The sequence below is a fragment of the Galeopterus variegatus genome, unplaced genomic scaffold, assembly GCF_000696425.1.
Source record: "Galeopterus variegatus unplaced genomic scaffold, G_variegatus-3.0.2 Scaffold1851, whole genome shotgun sequence".
In the NCBI taxonomy this organism is placed as follows: Eukaryota; Metazoa; Chordata; class Mammalia; order Dermoptera; family Cynocephalidae; genus Galeopterus; species Galeopterus variegatus.
Window position 1 is genome coordinate 170,716 of NW_007727962.1, and position 18,882 is coordinate 189,597.

The 18,882-nt window shown below is 35.4% G+C and overlaps 1 protein-coding gene across 19 annotated transcripts in view; it reads right to left on the minus strand.

Moving 5' to 3' along the window:
- Nucleotides 1–18,882, minus strand: part of CLASP1 (cytoplasmic linker associated protein 1) — a 142,347-nt gene that overhangs the window by 73,832 nt on the left and 49,633 nt on the right. For 13 of the 19 annotated variants that reach the window (XM_008579298.1, XM_008579294.1, XM_008579289.1 and 10 more), the window contains 3 exons: nt 10,397–10,504; nt 7,650–7,676; nt 5,412–5,579 (listed from right to left, as the gene is read on the minus strand). In XM_008579298.1, the coding sequence (XP_008577520.1) occupies nt 5,412–5,579; nt 7,650–7,676; nt 10,397–10,504 (303 nt within the window). The remainder of the gene's footprint in view (nt 1–5,411; nt 5,580–7,649; nt 7,677–10,396; nt 10,505–18,882) is intronic. The other 6 variants (XM_008579299.1, XM_008579295.1, XM_008579300.1 and 3 more) reach the window with 1 other exon arrangement.

Consider the following 18,882-nt stretch of genomic DNA (forward strand, 5'->3'; position numbering starts at 1 on the left):
AAACTTGACTCACTGATGTAAAAATGAATATCTTTTTATAAATGCAATGAGTGTACCTATCATTTCAAGAGCAAAGATTTATTGTACAAACTATAACAAGAATGTCTTACAACCCAGAATCATGAAACTCTCTGATAAAGAATGATATGGAAGTGAAAAATGAAGCCAACTTCTTACTGTGCTCAACTGCTCAGTGCTGGGGTTGAACTGGATCCTGCAGACTTATGAGTGATGTCAAAATGCTTAGCACTGCTCAGGCACTGAAAGGTCAGGCACAGGAATGCAATCTGATCAGTCAGGCCAAAAGGCTTCCTTGGGGCTTCATTGGAAATTCCTAAACTCTCCTTAATTTTGCCAGAGTGACATGGAAGCACTGAGTTTTCACTCTGAGTAGGAGTGATTATTTAATCAGCAATTTTCGATAACATTCTAAACAGCTCCTAAAATGAGGGCAAAAGTAGTAAGTGCCAAACTAAATCCTTAAAAAACTAGTGAGTATCTACTGACCCCACCAATATGGAGAAGTTTCCTAGAATGCACAAAGCAATACTGTTCATCCTCAGAGGAACAATGCCACATCTAATTCACAAAGTGACTTCTCCAGTTCCATGCTAACTCACTGGTCCAGCCACTTGGCCTCTCTGGGTCTCAGCCTTCCCTTAGGAAAATGAAGAGCCAGATAGAGTCCCATCATTCAAATGAGAAGCATACTGTGACATAACATACATACATACATACTGAGTTCCTTGCTGAACGGCATATATGAAAATCTTGTTTCACTACATTGCCCACCCAAAACAAATACTCAAAAAGCAATACAAACAGTCCTGATAGTTCTTCATATAAGTGTATGCTTACCAAGCATTTTCTTAATAGTTCTTGCCTGATTACTTCTGAATTTTTACCCAGTCTCCACCCTCTTCCTTAAATTCATATATGCTAACAGCAATGGGGAATAAATGCTTTCTCTGTGCTGAACTTGCTTTGTGAAGACAACAAAGGATATTAACAGGGACAGAAAACAAAAAAACAACATTGACAGACACAACTTGAAATAACAGTATACATACATTTCTTATCAAGATTTACCCTCCTGGTATTTCACCCAGAGAGAGTTCATACACCCATTCATAATGACTGGCTCCTTTAACATATGGCTAGTGGTAGCATATAGAAAAAGAGGTTTTTTTGTTTACAATTTTGTGCAAATCTGCCCATAGCTACCTCAAAGCTCAAGAGTTCATACACCCATTCATAATGACTGGCTCCTTTAACATATGGCTAGTGGTAGCATACAGAAAAAGAGGTTTTTTTGTTTACAATTTTGTGCAAATCTGCCCATAGCTACCTCAAAGCTCATTAAAGTATATCAAGTGGTGATAAACAGTTCAAATGTTGGATAATTTAAAACACAAGAGGAAAAACACCCACTCATTTATAACACCACTTCCAAACACTAATCTACAAGGAATATTTAAAATAAGTATATAAAGAAATAATTTTTACAGACTAATTAATTAGGTGGTCAAGACTAAAAAAAATACCAAATCACTTGTCTCCATATTAAGAAGCAAAACTGAAAGAATGCTCTATGTGAGAATATGTTATGCAGGAAAAAGTAAGAGGAGAGGAAGAGATAATGAAAACATAATTGCCATTTGAACTTTCTAAAATCAGTATTCCTAGGTAGCTCTTAGGTTTCGTGCTTACATGAAATACTGGGAAGCCTTGAAAAACCATTTGATTGATTTTTGTTTCTTGATAGACACTCTATCCTATCTTCACAGTGTTTTTAAATGGTAATCCTGACTTTAGCCTTTTAAGGAGGGATCCAACCAGAATTGACATTAAAAGCAGATACAAGAGAATTAATGAAAACTACTAAAAGTTAAAGACATAAAACATCTCTTCAGTGCAGACATTTTCATGGTCTTGCACAAGCAGTCTTATTTCATAGTTGAAATGGCTTATTATTAATTTTTAATTCTTTTAACATATTTTTAACCAGAAAAATCTTAAAACATTAAAAATACATATCCACAGAATGTAAGCTGCAAAAATGTCAAGTGTGTCTTTTATAGACTTTTCAACAGATGACTGGGAGAAGAAGGGAACCAAAAGCAAACTTCTAAAATATAATTGCTGTAGATACTGGCTATTTGTGTGACTTTATTATCTGTAAAGTATTATCTTTAAAAAACACAAAAATGAAACAATTTACAAATGTATTTTCCCATGCAGCTAAATAGCTTCTGAGGGAATAAATCAAGAAAAAAGAGAATAGCAAGTATTTATTTTGTTTCTTAGCTATCCAACAGGAATTACATGTCATTTTGCTTAAGAAATCTTATGATGTTAAAAACAGCTTTGGTGTCATTTTTGTAACACATAAAAAAAAAAAGAAAATTTAGTTAAGAAATATCATTTCAAACAACAGAAAAAGCATAGTTGCACCAAACACAATTTGTAGACAACCAGAACTAATTCTCAGTGCAAATTCCAAGCCTAGTTTAGCTATATTAAAAATGCTGAATTAATTGGTTTGGGGATTACAGAGCACATTCTTAAAAGATGCTCCCCACATTTCTGAATATTTATAATTAAAACTTCTATATAGTAAACCATATGTTTAGACACATAGGCATGTATCCAGTATATACTAAATTATCACAGTAATATATAATCTATTACTGAAAAATGCTACTATAGTCATCCCTTGGTATCCTTGGGGGATTGGTTCCAGGACCTCCCTTGGATATCAAAATCTGCAGATGCTCAAGTCTCTGACATAAAATGGCATAGTATTTGCATATAACCTATGCACATCCTCCCATATACTTTAAGTAATCTCTAAATTACTTATAATACCTAATACAATGTAAGTGCTATGTAAATAATTGTTACATTGTATTTTTTAGGGAATAATGACAAGGAAAAAAAGTCTGTAGATGTTCAATTCAGACACAATTTTTGCTTTCTTGCTTTTGAATATTTTGGATCTGTGGTTTGTTGAATCCACGGATGCAGAGCCCATGGACATGGAGGGCCAACTGTATATGTGCCACCCCATAAAATGGAATCTGTAAGTAGTACTATTTGAATAAATGGAAAGATATATTTTATTCATATATATTTCTTTATATGTGTGTATTCTCACAAAGTGCAGAAATTTAAATAAACTATCTTCTTTAATCAAAAGTGTATGTATGACCTCAAAGCTTCATATATAACTAATCCCCTTATTGAGCATCAAGGAAATAAGTTTTTTCAAATAACATTTCAAATAAAAACTCTTTGGAAGGAAACAGGCTCCTTTTTAGTTCTTATTGATGTTTCATAATACCTCTTTTAAAAGCTTGTAAAATGCTGTCTTTTCAACTACATACAGCACAAACTTCTTATTTAAGGCCATGCAACACCAGGTTTCAGAGTTATGTTAGGTAACTGAAGGTGGGTTATTTCCCAATTTCAAGAAGCTGGTAAAAATAGCATCTTTAATAAATATAAATAGTAAATTTCCTAAACAGAAAAGAATTCTTAAAAGTATAAAACTAATACGGATTGCAGACATCCTATAAAATTAACTGTGGAAAAAGGATAGCTAAATCTCACACCTAGATTTAAAATCCAATGCATTTTCCAAACAAAATGAGATCCGAACATTGATGTGTTACAGCATCAGATGTGAAATTTAGATATTCCAGTCATGATCTTTTCCCAAATAACTTGTCAGCTCAGAGTTCCTGCTACGTAATGCCAACAGGAAGTTGGCATCATGGACAATTAACAAAACCACCAAATACTTTTTATACTTGCCTCAGAAATATGAGTTCAAATCAAATCCTATCCATTCTTAAATAACTGCCCATGCTTTCTCATAGCTCAAAGGGTCTTCAAGGACTTTTGGGCATTGGACCCTACCAGTGTCTCTGCCTTCAACTCCCAGTCCACCCTGATGAACCCCCTTTGCTGGAGCCAAATGAATTACTTGTGGTTCCCTCTCACCTGACGGTTTCTGCACAGGCTTCTTTTTCCTCTAGAACATCTTACCCCTCAGCTCCAGCCCTGGCTAATCCCACTTTATATATATTCACTAAAACAAACTATTCTGGGAAGCCTCCCCTAGCAGGAATTCTGGGAGAATTGAGGTGGAAGAGGGCCTAAGACACTCCTTTTCTATGGTCCCAGAGCACCCTGTCATAGTATCTGTCATATCGTCTTGCATGTTCACCTCTCTTGAATAGATCTTTCCTCTAGAACATCTTACCCCTCAGCTCCAGCCCTGGCTAATCCCACTTTATATATATTTCACTAAAACAAACTATTCTGGGAAGCCTCCCCTAGCAGGAATTCTGGGAGAATTGAGGTGGAAGAGGGCCTAAGACACTCCTTTTCTATGGTGCCAGAGCACCCTGTCATAGTATCTGTCATATCGTCTTGCATGTTCACCTCTCTTGAATAGATCACAAGCTCTTTGAAGATGAAAGCTAAATCTACTTCGTTTATCTTCTAATTCTCAGGTCTAACAAAGTGCCTGGTACATCACAGCAGACATTCAAGTAAAAATTGTTGAGGAAATAAATGAATAAATGAGAAAGATAAGCCAACAGGACTTAGGAATATAGTACTTTCATTTTATATTAATAGATTTTTACCCTTAAGGAAGTAGATAAACATGTAATAAAGAGAAAGTATAAGTTTAGATTTTTTTGTATTATATCACAACAGATTTCTAACTTTTATATAAAAAAGGTAGCATATGAATTACATTTTAATAGAGTAAAAGGTCTTCAAGCTGCTGAGAGTAATTCATATGATTCTATACACTATTACAAAGAAACTAAATACTACAACACAAAAATAAATACTATGTATTGGTTTTCATCAATTCCTGGCTTTCAGGTTTGAAAAAAAATATGTCAAAATTATGTTAACTATATTCTTTGATCATAAGTTTCACCAATTAGAGATAAAAATGAAAATAATAATGTGGACTATAAAAACTACCTTGGAAAACTCATACCGGTTAATGGCTATATTAGTACTAATTAGTTCAAGGAAAACAAAAAGCAACACTGCTTCTAATTGCGAGGGACAAACCCTGCCTATTCCCCCAATTCCAATGCTTTGTAAAATGACTTTAAAATACAAAAACCTACAATGATGTTAATTCCTTCCCATTAATTCGAATGTTAAGTCAATACATACTTTTTGGTTCTAATGGAAACCTCAACATACATCTTTATACATCTGTATAAAGCACAAATCGAAATGTCTTTTTAACACAGGCAAAGTGACATCCTCAGTTCAAAAGCAGATCACTATGTCCTATATTAGACACAGTCGTTAGGTTATAATGAAAACCATGACCAAGCTGGCAATGATATTCCAAGGTCTTTGAGAATCCTTACCTAATCCTATTCGGTTTGGACTTGTTTCTCGGCTACATCCCTGACTCCTGGGAATCTTGCTTCGTTTTTCTGAAGATGGTGTCACAGGTGGGCCTCTTGAGGAGCCCCCAGCAAGTCCACCATAACCACTTCCCAACAATTTCCCTGGGGAACTTGACCGGCTACCAGCTAAAAATTAAACAAAACAAAAATGAATAATAAATATAAATCAGGGAACAAATTATAATAATTTCAGAAGCCAGTTTTTACATTTACATTAATATGGATCAAATACTAAGAAATTTTTATATAAAAATAGCTTTTTAGTTGGTGGTAGTAAAATTTTTTTAAAAATATAGGGGCATAAAAGAATATTGACTATCGCAAAAGAATATCTATACTTAGAAGAATTACTGGTGGAGTTCTACAAAAATGACTGCAAAATTTCTGATACAAAAGAGCAGGCTGAGTAACAACAGTAGCCTCTCTATTCCACAGCAAATCTCTACACGTAACCACAAAGGTGTTTATTTATTGTTTTGGTTTTTTATTCTGTAAGAGCTGATATGTTAAAACTTTTAAGTCTGAAATTTCTCCAAGAACAGAAATATAAATATAACAGAAATTTCTTAAACATTAGATGAAGAATATGGACTCAAGAGGACTCCATTGATCTAACAAATGGAAGAAAAAAGGGCAGGGAATGAAATAACCACAAACCTGGTAAATAAAAATCACAAAATAAGATGGTAGGAATAGGCCTTCAAACATACCAGTAATCAATAATTAAAAAGACAGTTTCTTAGGTTGATTTAAAAAATGACAATGAACTCCAACTGCATGTTGTTAAGACTCAAACAACATACCCAAAACAAAACAACAAAGTAGAATACAACACAGCACTTAAAAAGGATAAAGGAGGATATTTAATACTGATTAAAAAACAACTGTCCACAAAGACTTAATAATCACAAACATTTATGCTCCAAACATAGCTTTGAAATATAAAACATAAAAATGATAAAAATATGAGAACTGAAAAAGCCATTTTAATAGACCTTATGAAGAGTAATAACTTATGAAAGACTAATACATCTCACAGAAATTGACAGAGCAAGCAGTCAAAAATTGTGTTTTTGCATACATATGCACAAATCTCTCATACACACATGTATATTACAACAAACAGAACACATTCTTTTCACCTTTTCATACATGAATAATACAAAAAATGACTGTGTACTAATCTCAAAGCAAATCTCAAAAAACTCTCTAAAAGTAAAATTCACAAAGACTACATTCCCTGATAAGTATGCAATAAAATTGGAAATTAAAGACAAATAATATGGCTGGTAACTTTTATTAATAGCTAAGTAGCTAGATACCTATATAACCATTTCTTGTAGAACAAGATTCTCTCTCATAGAAAACAGCAAAATTTTAAGCATCATAACAATACACCCAAATGGTAGTCAGTTGCTTAGATAGATCATCTCCCTAAGTAGAGAAGGCAATAAATTCTAAAATGTAAAGTATACATTATTATGTATCAGAATAGAATGACCCTGAGGAAAAAAACCTTTGAGACACTACTTATCTGGAAATTCATTTATACATAAGAGGGTACTTCAAAAAGCTCATGGAAGGATTCACATTATCTTTTTTTTTTTTCCTTTTTGTCTTTTTTCGTGTCCTATAACTTCGTATAATGTATGCTATACGAAGTTATGCCGGACACGAAAAAAGACAAAAAGGAAAAAAAAAAAAGATAATGTGAATCCTTCCATGAGCTTTTTGAAGTACATTATCTTTTAATTCTATTTTCCACAAACTTTTTGAAGTACTCTTGTATATATAAATATATATAATATATATGTATAATATATTTAAGACATATTATTTAAATAAATCTTCTTGTGAGATAAAAAAATTACTTATTACTACTCACAAAGTATTAATACTTTATAATGATTTAACTACAGTTTGAAGTGAAAATCATTGCAAAAATCAGCAATACACACTACCACGAAGAATTTGTCTCAGAACTTATTAATTTTGCCCGTAAAATTTGAATATACAAATAAACTATCAAGCTATATAAAAGAGAAGAAGTCCATTTCAAACTCTAGAATTTGAACATACAGAAAAAACGCAGAAAGATTAACTAAGCTCACAATAAAGAGAGAGATTAATATTGTGCAAGTAACATAGGGTAAGGGGCAATGCAAAAAAAAAAAAAAAGCAAGAGAAATAGCTTACCACCAGCAGGATTAGCAGATCTGGATCCTTGATTATGAGAGCAGACCAGAGGACAGGCAAAAAGTGGATTAAAAGACAATAACACAATACAGAAGGTCAGCATGCAACACAACACGAACATCTTTGTTCACATACGTATTAGCAAAATAGCTGTTTTTCCTAGAACTTGTTCCTCCTCATCTATTTTTGTATGTATGTTTATCTTATAGTTATCATACTATATAAGCATTTATTTCAGATCTGCTCATGGAACACTTACAAGCCTACGATGTGCCAGGCACAGTGCTAGGCTTGGGAGATGCAGAGAAGTATAAGACAAGACCCCTGCCCTCCCAGAGCACATCTACTCTCTACCCTGAGCAGCCTGAGGGAAGTGATCGTAACTTACTCAACTGTTTCTCACTACCATCTTCAGCAGTGCTCACCACATAGTAAGCGCTCAATACACACCAATGAACTGAAAGAAACTGCTATTAAGTAGTTTTACCTGAAAGTCCTATGACTTCTCTTAATCCTCAAATACTTAAAATTTGTCAACTATTAAGGGCCCTAATCCTAATATTAATAAAATCTATATAAAATCAGGACTATGAATGCTAATATATCTACTCTTGTAATATATATAAATATGCTTATATTTACCTCTTATTAAAATAATTTTTAAAAATATTTAATTTATAAGGTTATGTTTAAGACGCAGGCTGATCCTTTGCTGGTGTTTGGTGTGGTCTCCCTTCCTGTGAGTACAAGTTGGCGAGCAAAGTAAAACTGGAGCTTTTTAAAAATGGAGCCCCAAGGCCAGGTGCAGTATTTTTATGACATTTGCTGGCGTTTGGTGTGGTCTCCCTTCCTGTGAGTACAAGTTGGCAAACAAAGTAAAACTGGAGCTTTTTAAAAATGGAGCCCCAAGGCCAGGTGCAGTATTTTTATGACTGCAGGATTAGAACTCTATCATCACCCTCACCCAACTAGAGAAGGAACTTGAATCTTCACCACATCCTAAGCAGAGATAACATACAGATTTCTAAAACCTGCAATATGTACAGAGAAATAAAGTGCTGACCCAGCTGCAGCAAGGAACCCTGCAGAGGCCAACGCCAATAAAGAAGAACATAAAGAAATGCAAAATAATGTTCAACACTCATTCTCCACAATTAGAGGCTTAAGACATTTTTTATTTAACTCAATTTTCTTATATGGACCTATATTCCTTTGCAGTAAGATCTGACCCATATTTATGAGGTCATGACAAGAGCATTACATCCTTCTGTGTCTCCAGGGTTCAACAGGAAAACCAGAGCCAGGATGTTGTTCCCACGGTAGAAGCTTCTCGGCTTCATCTACACCGTGGATCTGAATGAAAATGCAGGTAAGTTCAGAAGTAGGGCATTTTTAGATAAATCCATCCCTAGCCTTCTTTCCTGAACTTACTGAAGTGGAACAGGGATAAAGCAGGAAGAGATGTTAAGGCTGCTCAATCTCAGCTAGGATAGGAGTCTGCAGTCTGAAGCAATTATGGCTATAGAACTTGCTTCCACTTACTGATTGTCCATCACATGCTAGGTTCACAATACTCATTAAATCCTCATGAGGGTGGAACTTGTTATCACTCAATTTACAAACAGTGAAACAAAGGCTCACAAAAGGTTAAAAGATTTGCCCAACATCACACTGAGGACAGGATGCAAATCCAGGTGTGGCTGACACTGAAGCCCATGCTTGTAGCCTATCACACTACACAAGTCAACCTATGCCACAAAAAGGAATATGACTGACCTTCTGCCTTCTTTGCAGAAGAGATACTAGCTAGTATAACATCGGGACTACAGTTATCAAAGAGACATGGAAAAGAATCTAAATTCAAAGGGAATTGAGCAAAGCATTCCCAATACTAAGGGAGACCCTAAGAATTGGCTGCAGACTGAGTGCTTTCTACACAAGCCAGACAGCTCCTGGGGCTATGAAGGAGGCAAACCATGTCAGCTAACGAGTGCTGTGCTGCAGGGACGCATGCGGCTCCTGGGAATGAAAAGACTTTTCCTTCCCATGCTCACTGTGCCCAGGAGCACTCTGATACCTAGCCCTACTCTATCTGCATCGAGAGGGACCAGGCCACTCAAAGTTATGTGTAGCTGGAAAGTGAGACACCAAGGTTGGATCCTAAGAGTGACCAGAATAAATTACTTCTAGCTGTGTCTGCTTTCCTGGCTCAGGCGAACAAACCAAGTGACTTCACATATACAGAGAAGCAATAACAGAGCGAGGGCAGCTAAGCAAAGCAAGAACCCACACTGGCAAGAAGAGAGATATAGGCTGCAAATGTTAGAATACAGGGGTAAAGGGGAGAGCTTTTAATGGATTTACTTATTTGCCACTAGAAAGAACTTGGCATTAGTAGTTTTCTTTCCAGGTACTGCTCTAAAATTACATCAGGAGAATTCCTTAACAAAACAAACGGGTCACAGAACAGTGAAGTTTCAATTTGAGAGGCTTTAGGAGAGGGAGAGAAACTACATTTTAATGTTTAATAGTTAATGACAAAAAAATTTAAATCACCTGGAAAGGAGACAAAAGTATGCCTGGAATGCTCCATTTTGCAAGTTTACCCAACAAACAATAAAATTACCCACAGTATCTTAGAGCCACAAAAATGTTTTTCCCACTGAAGTCAACTGTAAACTGTTCAGGTGCAGAATAAGCTGCTGAATAAAACTAAGGTAACCAAGAGCATAAAATACACTTCTTACGCTGAGACTGTGAAACCACTTTAGCGCGGCTGCGGCCCCGATTATCGGAGGGTGTAGAGGCGACATTGGTGGCACTCCCAGAGCTTTGCCGTCTTGTACGGATGCGACCTGGAGGACACAACAAAAGCAGTGTTTCCATAACATTTTCAGTTAGTGCCATCTACTTGAGAAAAGAACCCACACCACGAGAGTGAGGGGCATGGACTGGGCCAACTACATGGGGAGCAGGAGCCTCTATGGGAGCCAGGTCCTCCCAACATGAGATTTGACATGTCTCCCTGTGCATGCGCATGCACGCTCGCATGTATACACATGTTCTAGAGACAAAGTAGAAACTCCTGAGAGGGACCAGGAACCTGCAGGTTTCAATGATTCATAGGTTTCAATGATTTCAGCACATTATATTTTCAGATGAGGAGGTAATATTCATCTGAGGATTGTTTCCACAATTTTTTTCCAGACTAAATTCTCTTTTTTTGATTGTCTATAAATCTGTCAAATCTTCAAAAACAAAAGAAAATATCAGCTATCATTGTAAAACAAAACAAAACAAAAACCACTTTCTTAATTCAGCAACCAACAAAAACTATGACTCCCCAGAGAATAAATGTGCTTTGACATGTAGCATTGAACTTCTATTTTAAAGCACATATATTGACAAGTTTCTAGGCTGTAAAAGATGAAGGTAAAAAGAATCAGTATTAGGACTACCTAGAGAAAAGATGGCCTAAAAATAACTCAATGCTATAGGCAATTATGAAAAGAATTTGCCATAAGTAAAGCAATCTATTAACCCCAATTATTAAACCATGAAACCATAAAAATAAAAATGAATTCAGAAACACAAAATCATTGGTGAACAGAGTAGCATGATTAGGAATTAAACTTTTTTTATATACATGGCTTCTTTGGTTTTAAGGAAGCACAAAATGCCTCTCCTGCCATACATAGTTCAATCAGAATAGCAATCTGATAGGGAAAACATGAACCAATCTGAACTTCCACTGGCTTTTTATACTGTTCAAAATCACTTCTACCCTAGTTATCTGACAAAGCTTGCAGAAAAGTAATGCAGAAAAAACAAACCCTAAGGTTTGAAAAAGGTTCAAGAAAAGGAGTTAAGGAGCAGTGAAAGAAATCATGGCATTTAATAAAAAATTAAAACGAGACGGAATCAATGATTTTTAATAGCAGTTTAAGGAAAGTTTCACAGAGTACATAAATTCTACAATCTATGCTAAAATTAAAAGCTACACCAAATGATATATACTCTAACAACTAAATATGTCAACACAGAATCCTCACAACAACATATGAGGTCATTATTCTCACTTTACAGATGAGGAAAAAGAAAAACATGGCAATTAATTCATTTGTCCAATGTCACACTACCAGTTTAGATACCCCTGCCTGGCAGGCTGGCTGGCTAGCCTGACTGAGGACCTTTGATTTCCTGAAGGAAATAACTAGCTAAATCAGGGCAGTCACCTAGGCAAAGTGAACATGAAAAAACAAGTGAACTTAATTTCCTATTTTAAATTTACTCTAAAATGTTTAGGTCGTAAAAACATTTTTTAAATGAACATCTATACCCATTCAGCTTAAAAAATGAAAAGTCCTCTTTGCTATAACCCCCTTCTATCCTCCATATTCCCCCAACATTTTGTAACATGATCCTAAACCCAGTGTTCAACATTCCCTTGTATTTCTTTTTTGGGGGGGTAGTATATATATTTTCATAACCAAGAAATATATGGCATTGTTTTGCATATTTAAAAAAAATTTTAAGTTGTAACACAAAGTATGTTATTTTTCTAAAACTTACTGTTTTGCTCAACATTTATGAAATTATGAACTTATGGAATTGATTTTTCTGTATGAGTAAAGAAGAGATCCATTTCATTTTTCCCATTTGACTAACCAATGTTCAAATAAATTTACTTAACCCTTTTCTTATTGATTTACAGTGCCACCTTTGTCATTTACCAAGCTCTCTCAGCTGTCTAGTCTGTTCCCCTGGTCCATGGTCCATGTGTGTCCATACCTGTGCAACATCACAATGTTGTGGTTAGCTTAAAAAAATCTTGCTAACTAGTAGGGCAAATCAATCCATTTTTTCCTAAGCCCTTTGCTGTCTTCCACGTGTATGTGCAGATACAATGAAAAGACCCACTGAAATGCTGATTGGCATATGTGGAATTTTGTGTTACTTTTGTGGGGAAAGCTTTGCAATATTGATCCTCCCATTTATAAATACTTTCTCTGTTTATTTAACTTTCTTCAACGTCTTTCAATAAAGTTTGGTAATTTTTTCTAAAGGTCCTACTCAATTTTTAAAGCACCTTACTCAAAGATGCCTTATTTTTATTATACACAGTATATTTTATTAAATTATTTCTTCTAACTGCTGGTGACAGATAAGAATACAATAAATCTTTATACTTTGATCTTAATTCTAAGACCTTTGCTAAACTTTTAATTCTACTAATTTCTATGCAGATTATCTGGAGTTACAGAATTTCATCTACAAATAAGACATCAATTTCTTCCCTTCAAACCACTGACTTCCATTTCTTTGTCTTTATTGTGCTTAGTCATGGAATAATAAAACGCTAAAGAGCAGTACTAAGGATAGGCCTTACTGACTCAATCCAGATTTTTTAAAAAAAATCCTGGAATTTCACAGTAAGTATATTTCAAGAGGTTATAAAAATTCATTTCTATTTCTACTTGCTAAAAAATTTTATCATAAATGTTTGCTGAGTTTTTTGATGCTTTGTCTGCATCTTTTGAGATAAGAGGTTTTTTTTTCTCCTGAATTTGAACTACATCAATAAATTTTTAAGATATTAATCCTGGAGTAAACATATATGGTCATGACATACACACCCACTACATGGAACATCTATATTGTACTCTAGTTCTAAGGTTACATCGGTCACATAAAACCAGTGAAGGAGGTATTCCCTCTTCTCCTATTCTCTGAGTTTATATAAGACTGGAATTATCCAATGCTTGATACAACTTAGATGCATAATCATTTGAGCATGGTAGGGATTTTTTGGTATCTTTTCTATTTTTTTTTTTTAATTATTTTTTTGTTTTTTGTTTTTTTTATTTTGTCAATATACAATGTGGTTGATTATTGTGGCCTATCAGCAAAACCTCCCTCCCTCCTCCCTCTCCCCCTCCCTCCCAACATTGTATCTTTTCTATTTTAATTAATTTCTTTTTGGCAAGGTGGGGCAACTACTGATTCAGATTATTTAATGAGGAGTCTTACAACTAACTTAAGTTGTTTGTTTCTTCTTGAAGAGTTTCAGGTTTTCCTGAAATTTGTCTTTAAATTGTAATATAAAGTTGTCATAGTTTTCTCCTATTACCTTTTAAAACTCTACTTATCCATACCTGCACCTACTTTATCATTTTTAACAGTTTATTTGTCCCTTTTCTCTATTTCAATTGATCTTTCTGAAAGTTTGCCTGTTTTATTAGTATGTTAAAAGAAACAAATTTTTACATCTCCTAATGCTCTCTAGTGAATGTTTATTTCCTAGTTCATCAAATTTATTTTTGGGGGGGCAACTGGCCAGTGCAGGGATTCGAACCCTTGATCTTGGTGTTATAACAACTTGCTCTCACCAACTCAGTGAATGAGCCAGCCCATATTTAATCAATTTTTAGTCTTATCTTTATTATTTCCTTCCCACTCTTCTTTGGGTTTAGTCTGTTCTTTTTCTAATTCAGTCTATTAATATAAACTTAAGACTATGAATTTCCCTCTAAGCATTGTTTCTGATTCACTCCACAAAAATTGATATGAGTTCAGCATAATGTGTTACATTTAAAAAATACATTACTGGATCTAATTTGCTAATTTTTGCTTTGGAAAAATTAGCTGGATCCATACTTCACACCTCACACCAATAAAAACAGCAAATGGATCTAAGACTGAAATATGAAATATGAAACCATAAACATTCTAAAAGATAACATGAGAGAATTCCTTTGTAACTCATAGTGGAAAAGCCCTTTCTGACTATGACTTGAAATTAGAAGCCATTAAAAAAAAAGATTAATAAATTTGACTACTTAATTTTTTTAAACCTTAGCAGGGCAAAAAGAAAACCTGAGCAAATTCAAGAAAATAACAAATTAGGAAAAATTATTTGCAATTCATATCACAAAGGGCTAACATTTCCTTAACATATAAAGGGCTTCTAGGAATCAATAAGTGTCACAACCAGTGGCATGCTGGTAAATGTTTAATAATCAGCTGGGGGAGGTATCTACTGATGTGTGCTGTTTTTCAATTTCCATTGTGTAAGTATTCCCATCATGGTCCATTTCAGGCTATTGATGTGATGTCAAACAGCTTACAAAATTCCTGAAAATTTAACAATGACTCATGAACTGGTACAGGCCAGCTCCAGCATACCACTGCTGCAGAAGAATGGGTAGAGGCCAAGAACAGATAGAAGACAAAAGAGAAATGGCTGTTTATGTATGAAGTAGTGTTCAGTCTTACTCATAAGAAAAAAATGAAAATGACATTAAGAATGCCACTTATCACTTACCAGATTGGCAAAAATCTAAGAATTTGGTAACATTCTGTTATGTAGGGAATCAGGTACTCTCATCAGTTGTTGGTGAGAGCAAACATTTAAACTACTATAGAGGACGATTTGGCAATACCTACCACAAACAAACATATACACTTTTTGACTTGACAATTCCTCTTTGGGTAATTTATCCATTTGCATACTTACAAAGTGATGTATATAAAAGGTTATTCATGGCAGCAGAGTTTGTAACAGCAAAACACTGGAAACAACCCAGTGTCTATCAATAGTGGACTGGTTAGATAAGGTTAATCATACAGCAGAATGTACTACAGCAGTAATAAAGAATGAGGAAGTTCTCTCTAATCCAATATGAAAAGATCTTAAGATATATTAAGGGAAAATAAGCAAGATGCAGAACAGTGTGTGTAAATATAGTATCTTTTATGTTTTAAAAAAAGGGAGAAAATATTTTTATATTTGCTTCTATATGCAAAGAAACCCTGGATAACAATGAAACTAAGAAGAGTGGTAACATTTTCGGGCTGAGGAAAAGAGGTGGTAAGTAGGCAAATGAAAGACAAAGATTGGAGGGGAACTTTTAACTATGTAGTACCTTTTTATATTTTCTGAGTTTTGAACTAAGTAAAAGTATTGCCTAGTCATAAATTTATATTTTTATAAATTTCCCACTATATGAATTTTCAAATACTTTTTAATACATTTTTAGGCTACTTTTATTAGGTTTGTAAAAATTTAGAACTATTAAATCTTCATGATTTATTATACTGTATACAGTATACTATTATACAGCAAATCTCTTCAGTAATGCTTTTTGCCTTTTTTTGGTCTATTACTAAAAACCTTCAAAAGCTTCCTTCTATTATATATTTCTCATTCTTTGTCTTTTAATCTATCTGCAGCCTTATATTTTAGATCTGTCTCTTTAAATACCACATAACTAGAACTTTTTAAAACATCAAGTCTTACAATCTTTCTCTTGTAACTGGGAAGATTGGTTCACTTGAGCTCATTTCTACCATCTTATATGCATGCTTTTTATTCATCTTGATTTTTTATTTTCCTTTTACTCTCTTTTGTTTCCTTCTTTGGGACTTGATTTTCTTTTTTTTTTTTTTTTTTTTTTTTGTGACCGGTAAGGGGATCGCAACCCTTGGCTTGGTGTCGCCCGCACTGCGCTCAGCCAGTGAGCGCACCGGCCATCCTTATATAGGATCCGAACCCACGGTGGGAGCGCCACTGTGCTCCCAAGCGCTGCACTCTCCCGAGTGCGCCACAGGGCTGGCCCTGGGACTTGATTTTCTAAAGATACAGTTTACTACCTCTAAAGTAACAATCTTATAGATTAAAATAATATTACTAGAAATGCAGCTTCTATTAAATCATACTTTTGGGAGGGAAGGAGTAATTTTAAGTGCTCCTTCCTTTTAAAAAGTAAACCTTTTTATTTTATTTTATTTATTTATTTATTTTTTAAGATGACCAGTAAGGGGATCTTAACCCTTGACTTGGTGTTGTCAGCACCACACTCACCCAGTGAGCAAACCGGCCATCCCTATATGGGATCCGAACCTGTGGCCTTGGTGTTATCAGCACCGCACTCTCCCGAGTGAGCCACAGGCCGGCCCCTAAAGTAAACCTTTTTATTTTGAGGTAATTATAGATTCACATACAGTTGTAAGAAATAATAGATCCTATATGCACTTTACCCAGGTCCTCTCAATGGTAACATGACAACAGTACAAAATCAGAAACACAACAGAGACATGATATGCTCTATTGATCTTATTCAGATTTCCCCAGTTTTATTTGTACCAGTAGTTAACCTCTGGCTTTCCTTTGTGGGTAGTCTCTTTTTCCCTTTGGCTGCTTCTGATAACATCTTTTTTTCTCTTTGGTGTTTTGCCATTTCACTGTGATGTGTTTAACTGTATATTTCTTTTTGTATTGCTTGGTATTTAACAGATGGATTTCTTTTACCTGTGTTTTAGTGTCCTTCATCAATTCTGGAAAATTCTCAACCATCATCTCTTCAAATATTGTCTCTGCCCTATTCTCTCTTCTTCTTAAACTCCAATTAGACATATTAAATTTCTTTGCCATCTTCCATGCTACTTAACAGCTCTATTATATTAACCAATCCTGTACTGTAGTCTGGATAATTTATTCCTATCTGTCTTAATTCATAAATTCTTGCTTCAGCTACATTGATCATGCAGTTTTATTTACTCAGTTTTTAATTTTAATAATTTATTATATTTTCATTTCTAGAAGTCCCATTTATTCTTTTTTCAAAACCTGGTTGGTCATTGTTGATAGTCTCTTACTCTTTCCAAAATTTATTTTTATTTCTTTAAATACTAAGACAATGAAATAAACACTTTTCTTGGGGCCGGCCCGGTGGCGCACTGCTACAGTGCGCCGCTTGGAAGTGTGGCGGCGCTCCCGCCGAGGGTTCGGATCCCACATACAGACCGGTTCTCACTCACTGGCTGAGCGAGGGGCGGGCGCAACACCGAGGGTTGTGGTCCCGTTGCTGGTCCCGGTCCGGTACGGGCGTGACACTGAGGGTTGCGATCCATTGCTGGACATGAAAAAAGACAAAAAGGGAAAAAAAAAAAAACACTTTTCTTGGAACTTTATGGAAATTATTTAAAATCTAAATTGAAGCTGAGGGCCGGCCTGGTGGCGCACTGCTACAGTGCGCCGCTTGGGAGCGTGGTGGCGCTCCCGCCGAGGGTTCGGATCCCACATACAGACCGGCCGCTCACTGGCTGAGCGAGGTGCGGGGGCAGCGCCGAGGGTTGCGATCCCGTTGCCGGTCCCGGTCCGGGCGCAACACTGAGGGTTGCAATCCGTTGCCGGTCACGAAAAAAGACAAAAAGGGGGGTGGGGGGGAATAAATAAATAAATAAATAAATTGAAGTTGAATTACTCCAAAGAAGATATATGTTTGCTTTTACTAGTGTCCCATGGACAAAGTAATCCACAGCCAACTTAAAATGATTTACCTATTTGGATTTTTCAGACCACAAAGGCAGTGTAAATTCTGACCAGAATCCTGCATAAAGGCCTGTCTTATGGTTACAAATTCTCAGGAGATTACTTCCCCCTTCCAACCAGTACCAAAGGTAAGATGGGCAAATTTCCCTGTTGTCCTCCTCAGTTTAGTAAAGTTGACTTCTTGCTCTCCAATGACAATACAGATCTTAGATGGGCTTGGGTTTACCTCTGGTTCTTTAGGTCCTGTGCAGTCATCACAGCAAATGTCCAAGGACTCCAGGGTTCAGCCAAAAACCTCAGGATGAAAGCCAGCTTGGCTCTCACTTACAAGGACTCCTGCTTTTGCTTGGGTTTGGAGCTGTGTGTGTTCACTGCTTTTATTCCAGATTGGTGATATGTTCTCAAATGGGAGGATCATTCTGGCTACTAAAATGTATATATTGCTTAAAAAATGCAAGAATATTGTTTCATTTAAATACTTTAAATATTGTTATTTTATATTCTGTAACAGATCCTTAAGTCCTTAAGGGTTTATTCTGTTTTTATTCTTTTTCTCTGCAGCATCTCACTCATGATGGATGTAATTTTGGACTATGATCTCACATTTGGATAATTTTAATCTGTGGGAAACTTGAGGAACCAGATTTCAGAGTGGCTTCCTCTGTGGAATGGGTGCTCCTGTCAGGTTCCCTTGGGAGCAATATAAATCAGACCACTTTAATTCATCAGTCTGGAGTTTCCCAGACATCGTAGGTAATGTAAATTGAAACCACAACCTGTGTGAGTAGAGAGCTTAATTACAAATTACTAGGAAGATACTTTTTCCCCTCTGTCCAGGGCAAAGTCAAAACAGACATCATGTCAATTTGAAGATAAAGAGGGGTTTCCCCCTATTAGTCT